The sequence below is a fragment of the Dasypus novemcinctus genome, chromosome 12, assembly GCF_030445035.2.
Source record: "Dasypus novemcinctus isolate mDasNov1 chromosome 12, mDasNov1.1.hap2, whole genome shotgun sequence".
In the NCBI taxonomy this organism is placed as follows: Eukaryota; Metazoa; Chordata; class Mammalia; order Cingulata; family Dasypodidae; genus Dasypus; species Dasypus novemcinctus.
The window spans coordinates 63,688,301-63,705,088 of NC_080684.1; the positions used below are offsets into that span (position 1 = coordinate 63,688,301).

General features: G+C 35.5%; 1 protein-coding gene across 1 annotated transcript in view; it reads right to left on the reverse strand.

Annotated features, from left to right (window-relative positions):
- Positions 1-2,393: 2,393 nt before the first annotated feature.
- The window catches only part of LIN7A (lin-7 homolog A, crumbs cell polarity complex component), a 128,684-nt gene continuing 114,289 nt past the window's right edge, over positions 2,394-16,788 (reverse strand). The window contains exons 5-6 of the mRNA XM_004462243.5: positions 12,382-12,600; positions 2,394-7,592 (exon numbers count right to left, since the gene is read on the reverse strand). Of these exons, the coding sequence (XP_004462300.2) occupies positions 12,382-12,600 (219 nt within the window). The 3' untranslated portion in view covers positions 2,394-7,592. The remainder of the gene's footprint in view (positions 7,593-12,381; positions 12,601-16,788) is intronic.

Here is a 16,788-nt window from a genome sequence, read left to right on the forward strand (position 1 = left end):
TATAAAAATATACTCAGAAGAAACTTTGTGTTGGTAACACACACACACACAAATAATGTGTGACTAAGGCTGAAGAAATACTTTGATTTCTATTAGTCAAACTTTGTCCTCCTATAAAAGCTAAAACAGTTGAGTCAATAGTAATTAGTCTTCCAATCCCCCATTCCTGATTAGGTTTGGGATCAGGACTGACAATGATGAGTAGGTCAGTCCAAACATTCTGATGGAGAGTAGAAACAGAGAAGACTGTTGATAGAGGGGTTTGGAGTGCAATCAGAATTGGTGTTATGGTGCAAATCTTGCTTTTTCGGTTGCTCATTTGGAACCCAATTTTACCTTTTACCTGTTTCCATGGAACAAGCACCTAAATATGTGGGGGGAAAGTCAGCAGTAAAATTATTTTGTGTGGAAGTAAGGGGATGTTGGTGGTAGAGGGAGTGATCATCTAAAATATTTACATCAGCCACCACATTCATCCTGTGGGCAAAAATAAGATCGGAGAAATTTGGGAAGAAGAGATAAAGAATTACTTTTACCTTTATTTCCTTTCTCTCTCTCTTTTAAATCAATGTGCTCAATAATAAAGGCTTTTTAAACTTTTGAATGTGTCTGTTGTTCGTTCTCAATTCAGGTGAACCTAGTGGATGAGTTATAGGGAACTGATATAGACCTAAAATAATCCAGAAGTTATTCTATAAATTTGACAAGTGAAGATTAATTCCTTTTAAGAAATATTAAGTATCCATTCAATGGGTAATTACTAACCACAGGGGAAATTACGAAGATAAATACACAAACGGGTATCCTACAAGACAAGCTAGAAAAGAACTGAAGAGGGGTACAAATATCTCAATGAGATTTGAAGACAGGTGGATAACATCAAGTCTGGAACAATTAGGAAAATTTTTTGCAAGAAGCTTTTTGAAATGGACCTTGAAAGTTGAGGCTTTTGTCAAGCATAGAAGGGGAAAAGAAAGAGCATTTTAGAAATAATCAAAAGCTCAGGGGAAGGAAAGTTGGGAATACTTTCCAAGAACAGGGAGTGGTCAACTTGTACTGCAGCATAGAGCAACTGGACTAGAAAAGCAGGTGTACATGGTTGATACAGTGCATCTCAAACCGCATTTCTCCCCAGCATCAGCATGGTTAGCATTGCCCCCAATACACCATCACACAGACACATACACTATGGAATTGGTGGATTATACATTGATGCATTTGTGGTGAAATTTTTTACAAAGGAGAACTGCTAGTTTATCTCTGTATTTAATTTCATCTTAAAGAGAAACTTGAGTTTTTTTGGCATCATGGGGCCCCATGACTTTTATTTCACAATGTAGATACTAAGAATCACTATCATCATGTTTCATGTTCTGCAATATTTTCCACTTGTGCGTGGAAGAGGACTCTAATACTCTCCCACCCCAGACCATGCTAATGTTCTGGTTCAGAGAATCTTGACTGTGGATCTTAAAATTTGTATTTCATTTTTTGTGATAAGGGACCTATTGAAGGATTTTGAGCAAAGGAATAAATCCGGGAGGATTTATCTAGCAGCAATACAGAAATAAAACTAGAGGGATTTGATTATTGGGGAAAAAAAAGGTTAAAAGTTCACAGAAATTCCAGTAAAAAGTACTACAGTTCAATGCATAGGTAGGAATAGCAGGAATGGAAGGAAGGTAGTTTCAAGGGACTTTACCAAGGTAGACTGAAAAGGGCTTAGCAATTTATTTGATGAGAGTGGCAAATGAGAAAGTTAAAAAATGATGCCTCTATTTTCAACAGAAAATGGTAATTTCATTAATAGAAATGAAGCTATCTAAGGAGAGGTCTAGATTTTTGGATACAAGGAATTTAAATTTCTTTACTGGTGAATTACGTGCAAAGCTAAATTGTATTTTTTTAAAAAAATGTTTAGAAGGGAGTGTCTATAGTAGGAAACACTAATGAGATTAGGAAAAGGGTTTCTTAAGAAGACTCTGATTTTAACAATATGAACCAGTGTTTGAATTATATCACATGATCATTTAATTGGGGATCAAGCAGCAGAGAGAGAATAAATTTAAATAATGCACATGATTCCCCTTTGTGAATGAGATGGGAGCCATGAATTTACTGTCCCCTTAAAAAATGTCAATTCCTGCTGATCAGAGGAATGTGAACCCTGATCTACCTGATTAGGGTTGTTAGACCACTTTCCATTGTTACCTTTTGGATTGGCTCTAGATGATAACCCCTCAACAGAATGACCTCACTGTATGGTCAGGATCAAAGAAACACAAAGAACATCATGTCCAAATGTTTGGGTGCCTTAGGCATCAACATTTCCTCTGCATCCATACTTTAAAAGAACTTAAAGTCAATTGATAATGAAGACAATAATTCCAGTCTGGTGTCTAATACTTTACTTCCCAGCAGCATAATACCACTTTGGTCAGATTGAACCACTGCACAGTTTTGCAGCTCTTTCAGAAAAATAATGAAAACAATTGAAAAGACACAACACACATGCAATGGTGAGAAAATTGTACTATTGCCCAATCATCCCCTGTAAATGTTAAATATTCTTAGTTCATCTCCACACTGTGTATTTATTATAAGCCCTTATGGTAGGGATTTTGTTTCTTTGTTTTTGTAGCACCAAATAGACACAGTGGCTAACAAGAAATAATTCCGAAAAGCCATTGAAATGTTTCGCACATGCCAGAAATTTTCTGGATCTGTACTTTTCAAAAATCCATGTCTCTGGCCTGAAATTTTCTTCATGAAAAGTAAGCTGTAACGTAAGATTTTCTAACCCTGTTTTCTGCCACTGATGTGCTTTTTGACTATGACTAATATTTTAATATTAACTTGTATACTTAAAAATTTTCAAAGTACTTTCACATACATATAATTCCTCATCTCTTTTAGAGAGTTAGGGGTAGTGGTAGTGACTTTTCATGTCGTCGCCTACTACCACCACAGAATAGCAAAATGATTAGGCACAAGAGCTCTTGTGTTAGACTGTAAGTGTTCAAATCCCAGTTCTACCTGCTAGCTGTATGACCTTGGGCAAGTCACATAATATGTGTGTGCTATAGTATTCTTATCTAGAAAATGGAAACTACGGAATAGAGCCAATGAAGGGATTAAATGAGATAGTCCATGAAAGCATGTAGCACAGTAGCTACGACATAGTAAGAGCTTAATAGATGTTAGTTATGAATTATTATTTATATACCTCACTGGGGTATAACTATGATGTGTGGATAAACTGAGCAACATTTTTGAGGGGTGTGTTTTGAAAAACAAATTCACATAAGCCAGTGCAAGGAGCACTTCATGGTTTACTGTGGGATTTTATTTCTTCTCTATATCTGGTATGAAGGAGACCTGATCCATAACAAACTCTAGCTATTGCTAGAGTTAGTGGGGAAGTGTTTCTTACACTAAACTCTGCAAGAGGCCTATATCTATTTTTTCTACTGAATTTCCAGACCGAAGCACACAATTGTTTTACAGTATCAGATAAATGGATGAACACAGGGAAAAATACTGGTAGCCATTTAATTAATGTTTAGCTCAGTTTCATTCTAGGAATCAAATATGACAAGTGAATTCTGGAAAGCAGATAACTTAGGGATGGTGTCTCCAGTTACTACGAATTCCTTGGAGGAAAGCTAGTAATTAATATTGAAGGGATTATTAATATCCTTAGTGATGTGATATGCCTTTTTTTAAAAAACTGAAAAAAAATTTTATAAATTTTATCAGAGGAACTCCATGTTTGGATTATTCCTGCCAAACAATTCAAGGAGTGCTCATAAAGAACTAGAAAAGTTGGATTTTATTCATTTCAAAGACTTCTCTGAATCCCCAAACTTTGTTTCTTATCTTAATGTACTCAAGCCCTTGAACCATTGGTGTACTTTGATTCCAAATTCATATACCTAAAAGGTATTCATCAAGAGTCAATTCTGAGTCTTTGAAATACATAAATTAAACATCTATAACTTAGTATAATATAAACTGGTGAAATTTGTGAAAATATCAGAGGCAAAATTCATTTATTTGTCCATCTACCTATCTAATCATTCACTCATTCAACAAACATTAATTGAATGCCTCTATTATGTTGGGAATTATACCAGATGCCAAGGATACAGCAGTAGGCAAGTAACAAGGTAATCACAGCCCTTCTTCTCCCGGAGTTCAATCTTCATAAAGAAGGACAAGATGGGTAGCACTATCCCATGTTTTGGGAGATCTTATTATATGTTGGCCTCCTGAATCACCTACTTTATGACACTGTCTAAGATTGACCTTACCAACAGGTTGTGTCTGTATGAAAAATACAAACTAGCAGAATTCAGGCTTCATTTATATATCCATAAATATCTATAGATGTTTAAAATAACACAGAATATCCCAACGTTTTGGACTTCTATAGGCACTGCTGGATAAAATGTAGTTGAAAACTGCGTTTGTAAACTGGAGTAGTCCATCTCTAGCCAGGTTCTGCAGACACAGCCTTGAATCCTTCAATCCTTCAAAAGCCCCTGAATACTACTCTTTGCATTTAGAACTTAAAATTGTCTTAAAAGATCATGGTAGTTCACATAACGAGAGAATTCCCTATTGATTACATGATTGAAGAAGCATAAAAGTCTGTTATTCTTTCCAAAGTCAATTGTAATTTAAGCTCATTATCTCCCTGCAGATGTTCTATTTCAAACGGCAACAGAATCAAAATGTACATGATCCAGTAAAAAGGTTTGGGTTTTCTTTTACTGAAATATGCTCCGTGTATTTGCCTTCACAATCATAGCAAGAAAGAGTTCAAAAAAACCTGTCCAACCGGTCATCACCCTGACCGAGGGAAAGAACCGAAACTCATCAGGTTCACTGCTGAAGAGTCCCATCGGCTTTCCCCCTTTATATTTACTATCTCATTTGCTTTTGATATTGAATATTGGTCAGTAAAAGCACTGGATATGTCTTTATTTTAATATGATTTTGGACATTTCAGTGACTCTACTATGATCTTTAAGAATAAAGAACACAAGTACAAGTTGTGACCATTTTTCCTTACCCCCTGGCTTCACTGAAGCTTAGAAAACCAAAGGGGCATCACTAAGCCTTGAGACGGTACCTTTGATTACAATTTTAGGGAAAGCTTTAAATATTAAAAAATTGGAAATGGTTCTGAGGAAAACTGGTCCTTTCGTTGGTCACTTTTTATGCAAGATCACTGTGACATGTAATCTGTCCTTAAAGTCATAGATGTGATGGATGCCTCTTCACTTTGACAAAAACACATGGCATATATTCCTCAGCACTTATCATTATGTAAATGAAGCACAAAACCGCAAAGACCTCTAGAAGATATTTTCTCCTTTGCTTCTCTAACACTCTAACAATCTTTGTATGAATGGGAAAACACATAACTTTAATAATGACAAAACTCTTATGGCTAAATAAAAACATACTCACCTTAAGCTCCAAATTCACACAATATACTGAAAGGTATTGAAATGACCATTTTCTCTTTTAAGGGTACAATGATGTCCCTTTATGAGAATCTTGTGGCATTGCCTTTAGAGCTGTAATATTACTTTGTTAAATGATAACTAAAATATATATTTATTATTTTTTCTTATAAAAAATGAGAACGACCTCTTTCAAACACAACGACACCCATGTAGCTTCCATTCATTCCCTTTCAACATATTTGTCTCTTTTGCAAACATATTTAACATAACATTCATAGTCCTCACCCTCCAGTTCTCTAGTGAAAAAAAAATGATACATTGAAGGATGGAAATCTGTTACCACAGCAGACAACAGTCAGGATTTGTGTACTTCTTAGTTTCCTTGCTTTTTTATCTCTGGTGTGTACAGCAGGCAGAGTTTGGTATTGATAATAATACTATCCAACAGGGCAAAATAAAATATGCTGGATAGTGCCAATTATCTTTATTTTATTTTCAAGAAGACAGTTTCTAAACTGAGCTTCATAAATTTCTAATTTGGGAGACTGTCTGAAACATCAAATTTACTGTATCCTGGGAAATCAGCTTCCACATTTGAGAAAAGGGAATATTCAAATATTTGCCTCAGTTTTATTAATCTATTTAGAGAGTTTCAAGCGGGCATTTGTTCTTTTGTCATGTGCATTTTTTTGTGTGTAAGGCTTTTAGTGTCTAAATAATTGCTGTTTTCTATTCATTCTATAAAGTAAAATCAGACTATGTTCCTAGATGTACCATAACTCAAATATTGGGTTCTGTATAGGTGACTTTAAATAGATTATTTTTTGGTACATGACACTTTCCAAAAGATATCTCATTGTCTATTTTCTGACATGGATACATGTACTATATTGAGGTATCTTTTTCCTCTAGAAGAAAAAGCAACTGTTTATTGACAATACTGGTAATCATTGGTTTCCATAAGCTTACTCTTCAGAGGAACAATACTTTTGATCTTACAGTGCCAACAATATCCAGTTTATCTCTGGGGAAACTGATTTAAACTTTTTATGACATATATTTGTGTATAAACTCACATATATTATAATTTGGTTTTGTAAAGTCCTAAGTTTAAAATGTCAAATAGCCTTCCAGGACAGAGCATCAGTGTAGCTAAAAAGAATTTAGATTCCTCCAGTTTATCAGTCAAAAAATATAAAACTTAACAAAAACTACCACACTCAGGGTTATATATATGAAGGTCAGTTCAATGAAGCTAGATCCTTTACTAGTATCATCTTACCAAACTCATAGCACAGGTAAGAAAAGAATCTAAGTTTGTAACAAATACACTCTGATAATATATATTTTGTGGAATAAATATACATTATATTCTGTTAGAATTAGTAATAGTAGATTCAAGCAGTACTTAAATAAAAAAAAAAATACAGTTCTAGAGTTCTCTACCCTTGCTTCTAACAACCTAAAAGTTGAGCTAAAATTGCCCCACACCATAAGTGCATAATAAAATTCATGGAAACACCAAAATAAAAAGCCAAATGCTTCCAGAATCTGGATTGAGTATAAATATAGTATAACTGGCCATTTTTACGAAGGAATTACAAGTTAAATTTGCAATTAACTGTAATTCCAACTGAGACAACTCAACAATATGGGTGTGGAGCAGGTCAGAGTGAGGGGCAAAGTGTAGGTTTCTTTTAACTGGCAACAACCTTGAACTGATGCAGTTTGAACTATAGCCTAATAAGGGGTTTGTTAATCTCTGAGAAAGCCGTAGGCCAAAGATTCACTTAATCATGGCCCTGGTGATTCACTCAAAAGTCATGGACTTTATTCTTCTTATACCATTTCTGCCTGCAGTCTGGTAAACCTCTCGCACTGCAGTGAATGGAAGGTTTGCATGTGTAAAGAGCATGTGGCAGTGGGGGTTCAGGCCAGGAGAAAGAAAGTGTCGGATTTGCCTTGGTAAAGAATTTATACAACACGTGTTCACAGCTTCTTGACAGGTATAATTATCGGTGTTGTCTTTTTCCATTACTATGTGCTGGGATTCTGAAGCACGGTTTCAAATTTGTGACTATCAGAATTTTGATCAAGTAGCTTTTCCTCAAGGGCCTGAAAGGGAAAAAAAAGTGAAGAGAAACCAGTCATTAATATTCATTTTTCAAATACAATGTGCTAAAAATATCAAAAGATTCCATGCCATGAAAGAACAGCAAGGATTATTTTGAGCTCTATCATTCATGCACCATCTTTCACATATGAGAAAAATTGTTTGATGTTTACAAAGGAAGTAATTATATAATGAGGATGGAAAAACCACAGTTATGCCCTAAAATGAAATGAAGAGCACAAGTTTGGAAATGGAAATGTTTCTTCCTCCCATTTCCAGATGATAATTTTTCTTCATGAAATTAAAAAATAGATAACCTTTATATTATGACTCTTGGGGTATTAGCAATACTTCCGTAGAGGAACAAGCCTGAATGCCTCTCTCTGATGGGCTGTGAGCACCAATATCCGTTCTCTGAAGCAGACATTAGTCTTATCTCCCTTCCCACAAGGTCAGTCTGACACCAAGCAGAACAAGAGTAGGCAGCTACCCATATGGTCAGCTGTGGGGAGCAATGTCTCCAAATACTTCCCCCATACCCGTCACTTCGCTACCATTATGGAGTCATTTCTTTCAAGGAGAACAGTGGCTCTTTCAATCTTTGTTTTTTAACGCTGATAATATTTTTATTTCAATGAATACAGAGTACAACATAAATAGGAGATTTTAACAAAATTTCTATTGTTAATATGAAAGTGGGGGGGCCCAGCAATCTAAGTACTCCACACCAACCCTCTCTGATGCCATGCCTTCGAGTGCTGTGCCTAACGCACCTCTGCAGAATCCCTGTGACCTACAGAGTGGAGTTGAGAACCATGCATTAAGCCACTGTCTCTCCAGGAGTCACCTAACAAGATATTCCATAAAAACATGGTATGCCTCTAACATTTTTTTTTAATTTGTTTTTCCCCACTGAGATGACTCCCTCATTAGTCTGCTCGCTGTATCTGCTTGCTGTGTGCACTGGTCTGCTTGTCTTCTTTAAGAGGGACCGGCAACCGAATCTGGGACCTTCCATGTAGTAGGCAGGTGCCCAACTACTTGAGCCACATCTGCTCCCCTGCCATTGATATTTTAAACTACTCCAGCACTACTACTACTATACCACTATTGCTACCATTAGCTAAAATGACTGAGTGTGCACTAATTGAAGTGCATTTTGCTAAGAGTTTTGCATACATTTTCTTATTAATATCCCCAAAAGACCAGTATACTGAGGCTTAAAATGAATAACTTGTGTAAGGTCACTTGATAATTAAGTGCCGGAGCTCTAGAGACTGAGTTCTTAGTGAATTAATTTATCATATAACTGAATGTATCTATGGAATGGGACTTGGGACAGATACGTTTCGGTAATTCTCATCTATGCAGAGGGGTAATAGGCCTGTGGGCTAGGCCAACCTGAGAGAGCACTGGGTATACAAATATAGTCACTGAAGGACCTGCTGGGAGGAACCATCTGCACCAAAAGTTTTCATTATTTTCCTCAGACCTTTGATTTATAATTCAACAGGTTAGAGATACTTTACGATGGAAGGAAAGACTCTTTTCCATATTAGTACAAATTTTGTTGAACAAATTGCCTTGCTCTTAGATGAGCCTTTGTGGTAGATAGACTAATGGATGCCCAGTGATATCCACATCCTAACCCCAGAACCTGTGACTGTGTAACCTTACACAACGAAGGGGAATTAAGGATGGCGATGGAATTCAGGTTACTGATCATTTGACCATAAAATAGGGAGATTATTCTAAATTATCTAGGAGCATCCAATATAATCACAAAGATCCTTAAAAGTGGAAGAGGGAGAGAGGAGAATCATAGGAGGAGATGTGATGATGGAAGCAAAGGTCAGAGTGATGTGATGTAAGAAGGACTTGATTGACTTTTGCAGCTTTAAAGATGGAAGAAGGGGGCATAAGCCAAGGACAGCAGGCAGCCTCAAGTAGCTAGAAAATACAAGGAAACAGATTTTTTTCCTGAAGCCCAATTAGGTTGTGTTAGAATTCTAACCTACAGAACAGTAAGCTAATAGATTTGCATCATTTTAAGCTACTACTTAAGCCACATTTTAAGTTTGTGATAATTTGTTACAGTGGTGCTAGGAAATGAATACAACCATGATGACAAAGTACTTTGAAGTATGGGGTACTGTTTTGGAAGTAAGTGGTGAGGGTCAGAGGTGTAATACCAACTCTAGGAAGGGTGAGATTTAGATAAAATTTCAGTGATCATTGAATCCCAGGAAGCTCCTGTGAGTGTGTCAATGGGTTGAAGGGTGTGTAAGGGCATGTTACATTGAACACAGAGGCAGGACAGCATAGTGGCTAAGAGTACGAGACTTTTAAGTTCCTTATTCTGGGTTTGACTCTTGGCCCCATCAATAAATAGCTGTGAAATGTTTAATAGACTCTTGAACTCCTGTATGCCAGTTTCCTATCATCAAAAGTAGTAATCTGATAACCTGATATGGTTACTGCAAAGATTAAATGTTTTAATACATATGAAGCAATTAAAATAGTTCTCGGCACATATTAATGCTTGAGAAATGTTAGCCACCATGATGCCTGTTGTTTTTGGACTACTTCTCTACTTGGTAACTCTGGGTTCCTTGGATTCTGTTTAACCTGAGTCATCCTCTGAGACCTGGTGTTTTCATTGACTGGGATGAAAGTTCTGGTACTGGTTTCCTCGGTCAGATCAGCACAACCATGGCTGTGGCAGTGGTATGGTAGTGGAAGGTTTAGAATAGTCAGTAGTAGACAAAAAAAAAAAAAGGAAATGAGGATCTGAAGAACAGTAAATGAAAGGAAGTCGGTGAGGCCACTGGCAAACCCTAGTTACTTTGCAAATCTGTTATTATCCAGCCTTAGCGTTCAGTGTAATGAATTTTCCATTCTAGACCAGGCAATAAGAAGTCAAGGAAACTAAAGATTTTGGTCATGACTTCCTGAAAATGCTGGTACCACGAGAAATGTTTTTCTTCTATTCTTTGAAAATCTAGATGGAATACGGATGTGCATGAAGTCATACTTTAAAACTGAACTGCTTCAAGTTGAATAAATGCAAAATCCTTTTGCAAAAAAGTAGGTATAGTGAGTAAAAACCCCATATTTGTATTCTCTGCTTAGATTTCTATCATATAATCATATAGGGATCATATCTTTTACTGTTTAAGAAATGCAATCTACTATTTCTGATTATTAAACATTCACTTATTGAAGTTATGAGAAAAGACCAATATAGCTTACTTGAGGAGAGTTTAAATTAAAAATCGGTAAAATTTGTATCTCCCACTATTTCCCAATGCTGGTTACCTCATAACTCACATCATCTCAGATAAAAAAAAAGTTCAAAGTTAGAGAACAGAAATATATTCCATCAGTTAAACAAAAAGACAATATCTGGTATTTTGTTTTATCTGGTCTGTGCTTGACTGATCAAACTCTTTTTAAAAATCAGAGATCTGATCCAAGTATGAACAATAGGTCCAATTAGCTTCAAGTCTCTTTGCAGAAGCAACCTTAGTATGAGTTAGCAAGTGTAACAAATCCCATTTAATCTTTAAAAATTTAATTACTTAAAAGTTGAACAAGCACTAATGTCTCTTTGACTGAATTCACCATAAAATTCGTGGACAACATGACTTGGTTGTATTTTGCTTGCATTTGAAATGGTCACTATTATTTCATCTCAAGGGGCTGTGATTGTGTGTATTGCAAGTGCTATCTTGGTAAGGCATAAATATAAATTTGATGTTCACTTAAAGATAAGCCTACCATAACCCATGCAAGAAAAAATTAGTTTTTAAATGCCTTTTATTAAGATATGTTCATCCTTGGTGATGTGACAATAGGCAATTCTGAAGTGATTTAGTAATGACTGATGGTATAGAGAAAAGAAATGGAATTGAGTATATGGTATATGGCCCACCAAATATTTATGGCCAAGATGTATACTTACAGAAATTATTGAATGACCACAATATTGGAAGCTTTTAGTAAGACTTCAGAAGTCCAAATGGTGACATATTTCTTTCAAAATACTTCTGAACAATTATAGTATTGGCCAGTGTGGTAAATTAATTAGAACTACTGGTACAAATTTGTATTATTGAGGATGGAAAGAAAAACTGAGGGAGTGGAAAGAATATCAATGTTTAACTAAAGAATAATGGATGCTTCAGAAAGGATTCTGAAAATTATATGACCTTTGGAATGTACAACAAAAGAGACCAAATCATTTTGCCCATATTCATCTATATCAGTTCATCTCAACTCCATCATCCTAGCTCAAGCCATCATTATCTTTTGCCTTTACTATGATATTAATGGCCTCCTAATTAGTCTCTGCTCTTACTATTCCCATTCTCCCCACATTAGCCAGAGTCATCTTTTTAGAGCATAAATGAGATCATGTCACTACTTGACTTAAAAACCTGTTCAAATATCAGGAGACAAGGACAAGCTAAGGGGCTAGAATCCAACCTAGCTGTATATCTGAGTATCTGGGTTTGCACAGGAAAGTTTTTCTTTAATCTATATAAAGGCATCACATTATCTGTACCTGTCCTCCTTTAGTATATCCTTTTCAAAAGCAGTTTATGTTTGAGGAGGATATGGATGAACGACACATTTAAAAAGCAACCATTTTGTTTGCACGTTTTCAGATCTATGCCTTTTGTTTGATTGGCTTTTTTGGATTATTTAATTTTATGATGTTGCTTCAGCTAGGAAGTGCTATAAAGTAAATCCATATCCTTGTATAGACTAGAATAAGGCACTTCTTACCTATGACATATGATTTTGCTGTGCTTGTTGTTGCTGTTGTTGTCGCTGCTGCTGAATTAGCAATTGCTGCTGCTGCCTACGCCTGGCTGTCCGTAGCTTTTCAAAGCGAGCTTCCATTTCTTCTAAGACTTTGGGGGTATATCGAACCACCAGCTTGACACTGTCCTTAGCAGCCTTGAGTAGTTCCACAGCCTTCTCATGGTGTTCTCCTTCTACACTCTGAAAAGACAATTCATGATAAGAAAGACATTTCTTTTCCTTGAGGGACAAATCTGAAGATATTAGCATATTAAAATACCAAAGATCAATATTTCAAGAAGGCATGACAAATGGAGTTCTCTGGGTATCTATGCTTATGTTTCCTGGGAAGTGCTCTGCAAAATTATTCAACCTGAATTTTCATTTTGTGAACATTTCTGAGTATTATCTTTATCTCCAATTAACTGATTTGATTTGAAGTTCATGGTTCTGACTTTCAGTAGCAGAAGGATAAATAGCTGTAGGTTGATAAAAAAGCCAACTGTCCTTATTCCTTGAAAACCAGTCCTTTACAACCTTTTGAGACAAGATATCTGTAACTGACTTGCTGGAAAGCAGTGCCTCTAAGATTTCAAACAAGCAACAGAGATATTATTTCATCTTAGTCTAATTATTTTAAATATATGAATGAAATGCCCTAAGTGTTATGACTGACAGAGGCATATGGGGCATACTTATACTAAAAAGAACGCTATTCATTGTTTATTTGAAATGCAAATTTAACTATCCTGCAATTTATCTGGCACCCCTATTAAGTAATAACTTTGACAGTCAGCTGATCTATATGCTTGATAACATCACAGGTGAAATGTCTAAAGTTTATTTTGGCTTGAAATTAACAATTAACATTAACCCATTATCCTTTATCTTGTCATATATATCCTACAAGTATCTCCAAACAAGACAAATATTTCTGGAAAAATTTTGATTGCAAAGTCAAATTTGTTATAAGGCAGATTTATCTTAGACTTCATACTAAGGAACCTTAAGCCCCACAAATAAACTACATACAGTAATATATTATAAAGAAAGGCATTTCTACATTATAACTTACTAGTCCTAATGCATCTTCCCTACATCTGTGTCATGAGATGAAGATTAACAAATACTTACCTGGAGTTTATATGGCACTAAAATGCAGTGAATAGCATAGACTTTGGATGGATTCTGAGGAATTAGCAATTTTTTCACACATAGATGAAGGTAAGCAAATGATTCCAAGAGGAGACAACAAAATGAATAAAAACACAGCAGTAGAAAACTGAGAGGTATGTAGAATGAGCACCAAGCAGAACAGTTATGCTCAAGGACGGAGCTATGGTGGAATAACACTGGAGAAGTGGGTAGAGCTAGGTCATGAAGTTTTTTTTAAATCCAATTTACAGAATAGAGAATTTTCTTTACATCAACAGGGAGTCATGGCACATTTTTGAATAGAGAAGAATGATATGATCATGGAGATAGGCACAGGCAGAGAACCTGGCAAGTTATTATTATTTATTATGCTTATAGCTGAACCACAAACAGGTTAGTCTGCAGTAGAGTACAGAATAGATGGTTTGAGAATTCAAGTTAGGAGGGTGAGAAAAAAATTATGAGCAAAAGATAATAGTAAACTTTAGAATGGGATTTCCAAAGTTTACCTGGAAAATAAATAAACTAATAAAGAAAATTTTGAAAAAATCTAAAAATAGTTTAAAAAGGGGAGCTTTCACTATGAAATATTAAAAAGTTATTAAGAATCTACAGTGTTTAAAGTAGTATGATATTGGTGTAGGAAGAGATAGTAGAATATAACATAGTTCACAATCAGACCCATCATATGTAAAACTCTAGTATGAGGAAAAGGTGGAATCTTAGACCAAATGGAAAAAATATTATTAAATAAATGATGCTGGAACTGACAATAACCAAATAATACAAAGTAATGTAGATCCCAATCTCATGGTAAATATAACAGATGGACCAAAAGTTTAAATATAAATATAAAATAAAAAAATAACTAATATAATATACTGGTGAATGTTCTTCATCTTGCAATGGAAAGGGAATTAAGTAGAAGTATCAAAGAAAAAATCAAAATTATTCACAAATTCTAAGTTTCCAGATTTCAAGCAGCATAAATAAAATTAAAGGGCAAATAAAAAATCAGAAAAATGTTTTCAATATATGACAGTCAATTTGATATTATTCTTCATATAAAAGTGCCTGGGCCTTCTTGGCTTGTTTCTTGGTAAAGCACTGTCAAGGCGGTGAAACTCCAGAGAAGAGACAGCTGTGTGGATTGAGAGCTAGAACTGAGATAGGATTAAATTTACCTGTGTACCTAAAAGTGGCACTAGAGGAGCAGAGAAGGCCACCAGTATCTGAAATGTCTATGTGCATGCACAAGGGGTAAATAAGTAGCAGCCTTCACAGGCTACCCTTAAGGGAAGTTGGAGCTATCTACATCTCAGAAGAAATCAGTAGGAATAGAAGATGTTCAGGGACTAAGGACTCCCCAACTCTCAATATGCCTTGAGACTTTCTAAGTGACCCAGAAATACACACATAAATTTGACTGAGATTACACTTTTATAACCCTAGCAGAAGACTCAAAGGTATTAGAGGTTGATTTATAGAAAAATAAAGTTAAACTTCAAGCGCATATCAAGTATACCTTGAGATTCATAGTTACTACTGTTATACGGGTTAGGAGACTTAAGAGATGTTTTCAGCTCTATCAATGCTTCGAAAAGGTGGATGTAGACTTAGGGAAAAAAAGCTTTGACTTCTCAATGATGTGGTCATTAGTGGCCTGTAAGTGTACATCATCAGTCATTTGTACAGGGCAGATTATAAGGGTTTAGGAAAAAGCAGTGGTGAGCCTTGCAAGCAACTTACATAACAGCTCCTTCAGCAAGTCTGGGCCATAGCAGAGAGCTAGGGGTTATAAATAGCCTTTGGGCAGACTGCATTTTTATCTGGGGCTGAAGTTGGGGAAGTAGGCTCCTTCAGTTCATTGATTAATTCATTCATTTAATTATTCATTCAGTCACTGACTTTGTCACTTGGCAGCTATTTATTAAGCACTTTTTCTACTAGCTGTATTCCTCTAAGTTCTTTCGAAGAACATGAAAGCCAGGGGGAAACTTGGACAATTTTGCCCAACATAAACCTTATTTTCCGTGTGCTTGTAATTTCTTTGTAAATTGCCCCAAGATAGTTTGGTTATCTTCCTTTAAATGAAATTTTCCTTTAAATGAAAACTTGATGATTTGGTTGTCCAGATCCTTCTTTAATTTCTTTTTATATTATTAACACTTAACATGTTTATATGTTTTTATAACAATGGTTTGCTAAGTTTTCTAGGCCAGAGACTTCTTTTTGGCTTTTCTTCTATTTTCTTTCATTTGATAGCACTGGAAATTCTAGGCCAGACCTTTAGAGTTCCATTATTCCCTCTTGGGCACTATGCCAGCAATTCAGAGATGCCACAGGAGGGCTTTGGTTCTAAAAATGGGGCCATTAGGCCCCAACCATAGCGGTGAGTTGTTGAAAGAAATACAGCAGGCATGATACCCAGCCCTGCACTATTTCCCAAGGTCTCGTTTCCACTTCAACTCTGTTCTCCACAACACACTTAGCAATTTCTAGGAAACGGACTCCATGGTCTTTGAATCCTGAGTTTTGGCCTTGATGCTTTATGCCTAGTTTAGATGAGGACTCAGATTCTCTCTCAGACTTGCTAGAGTCCACAGGTCCCCTGCTAGATTCTGCTGCTTTCTCTTGCCCCACCAGGGCATGATGTATTACGGAAGTACAAATCACCTAATTAAATAATAAAATAGAAACTGAGAAGAAAAAGTTAGAGAGAAATTGGAAGAAACATAAGCATTATTGTAGAATGCATTATTTCATACACTCCTTAATTTTATTTTTTAAATTGCATTTTAACTATTGTTTTAAGAATTGTTTTAAATGGCTCTCTTTTTCCACCAGCTTTTGCCTACTTTATGAATGTGTTTTAAATGCATTCTTTTTTCTCCTTAGTCTATTATTTAATCTCTGGAGTGCTTTGAGACTCATAGAGCAGAATTTTATGATAAGAATGAAACCGTTTTTTCCATTATTTCCTTCCCCTTATAAGGCAAGAACAAAAAAGCAGACCACCTTACTTTTGTGGTTTCTTCCTATAATATAAAAAGAGGCCAAAAGTTCTTCTCAGGATATAAATGTTGATGTGCAAATATTTGTTAGTAGGTATTGTTTAAACTCTGAAGGTTTATCTCCTATTCCTGCTATTGACAAACAATCTATTATATTTCACACTCTTAATGAAAGCATGACTTATTTCTAGCTAAATATTTTAAAATACGTTTGGAAATT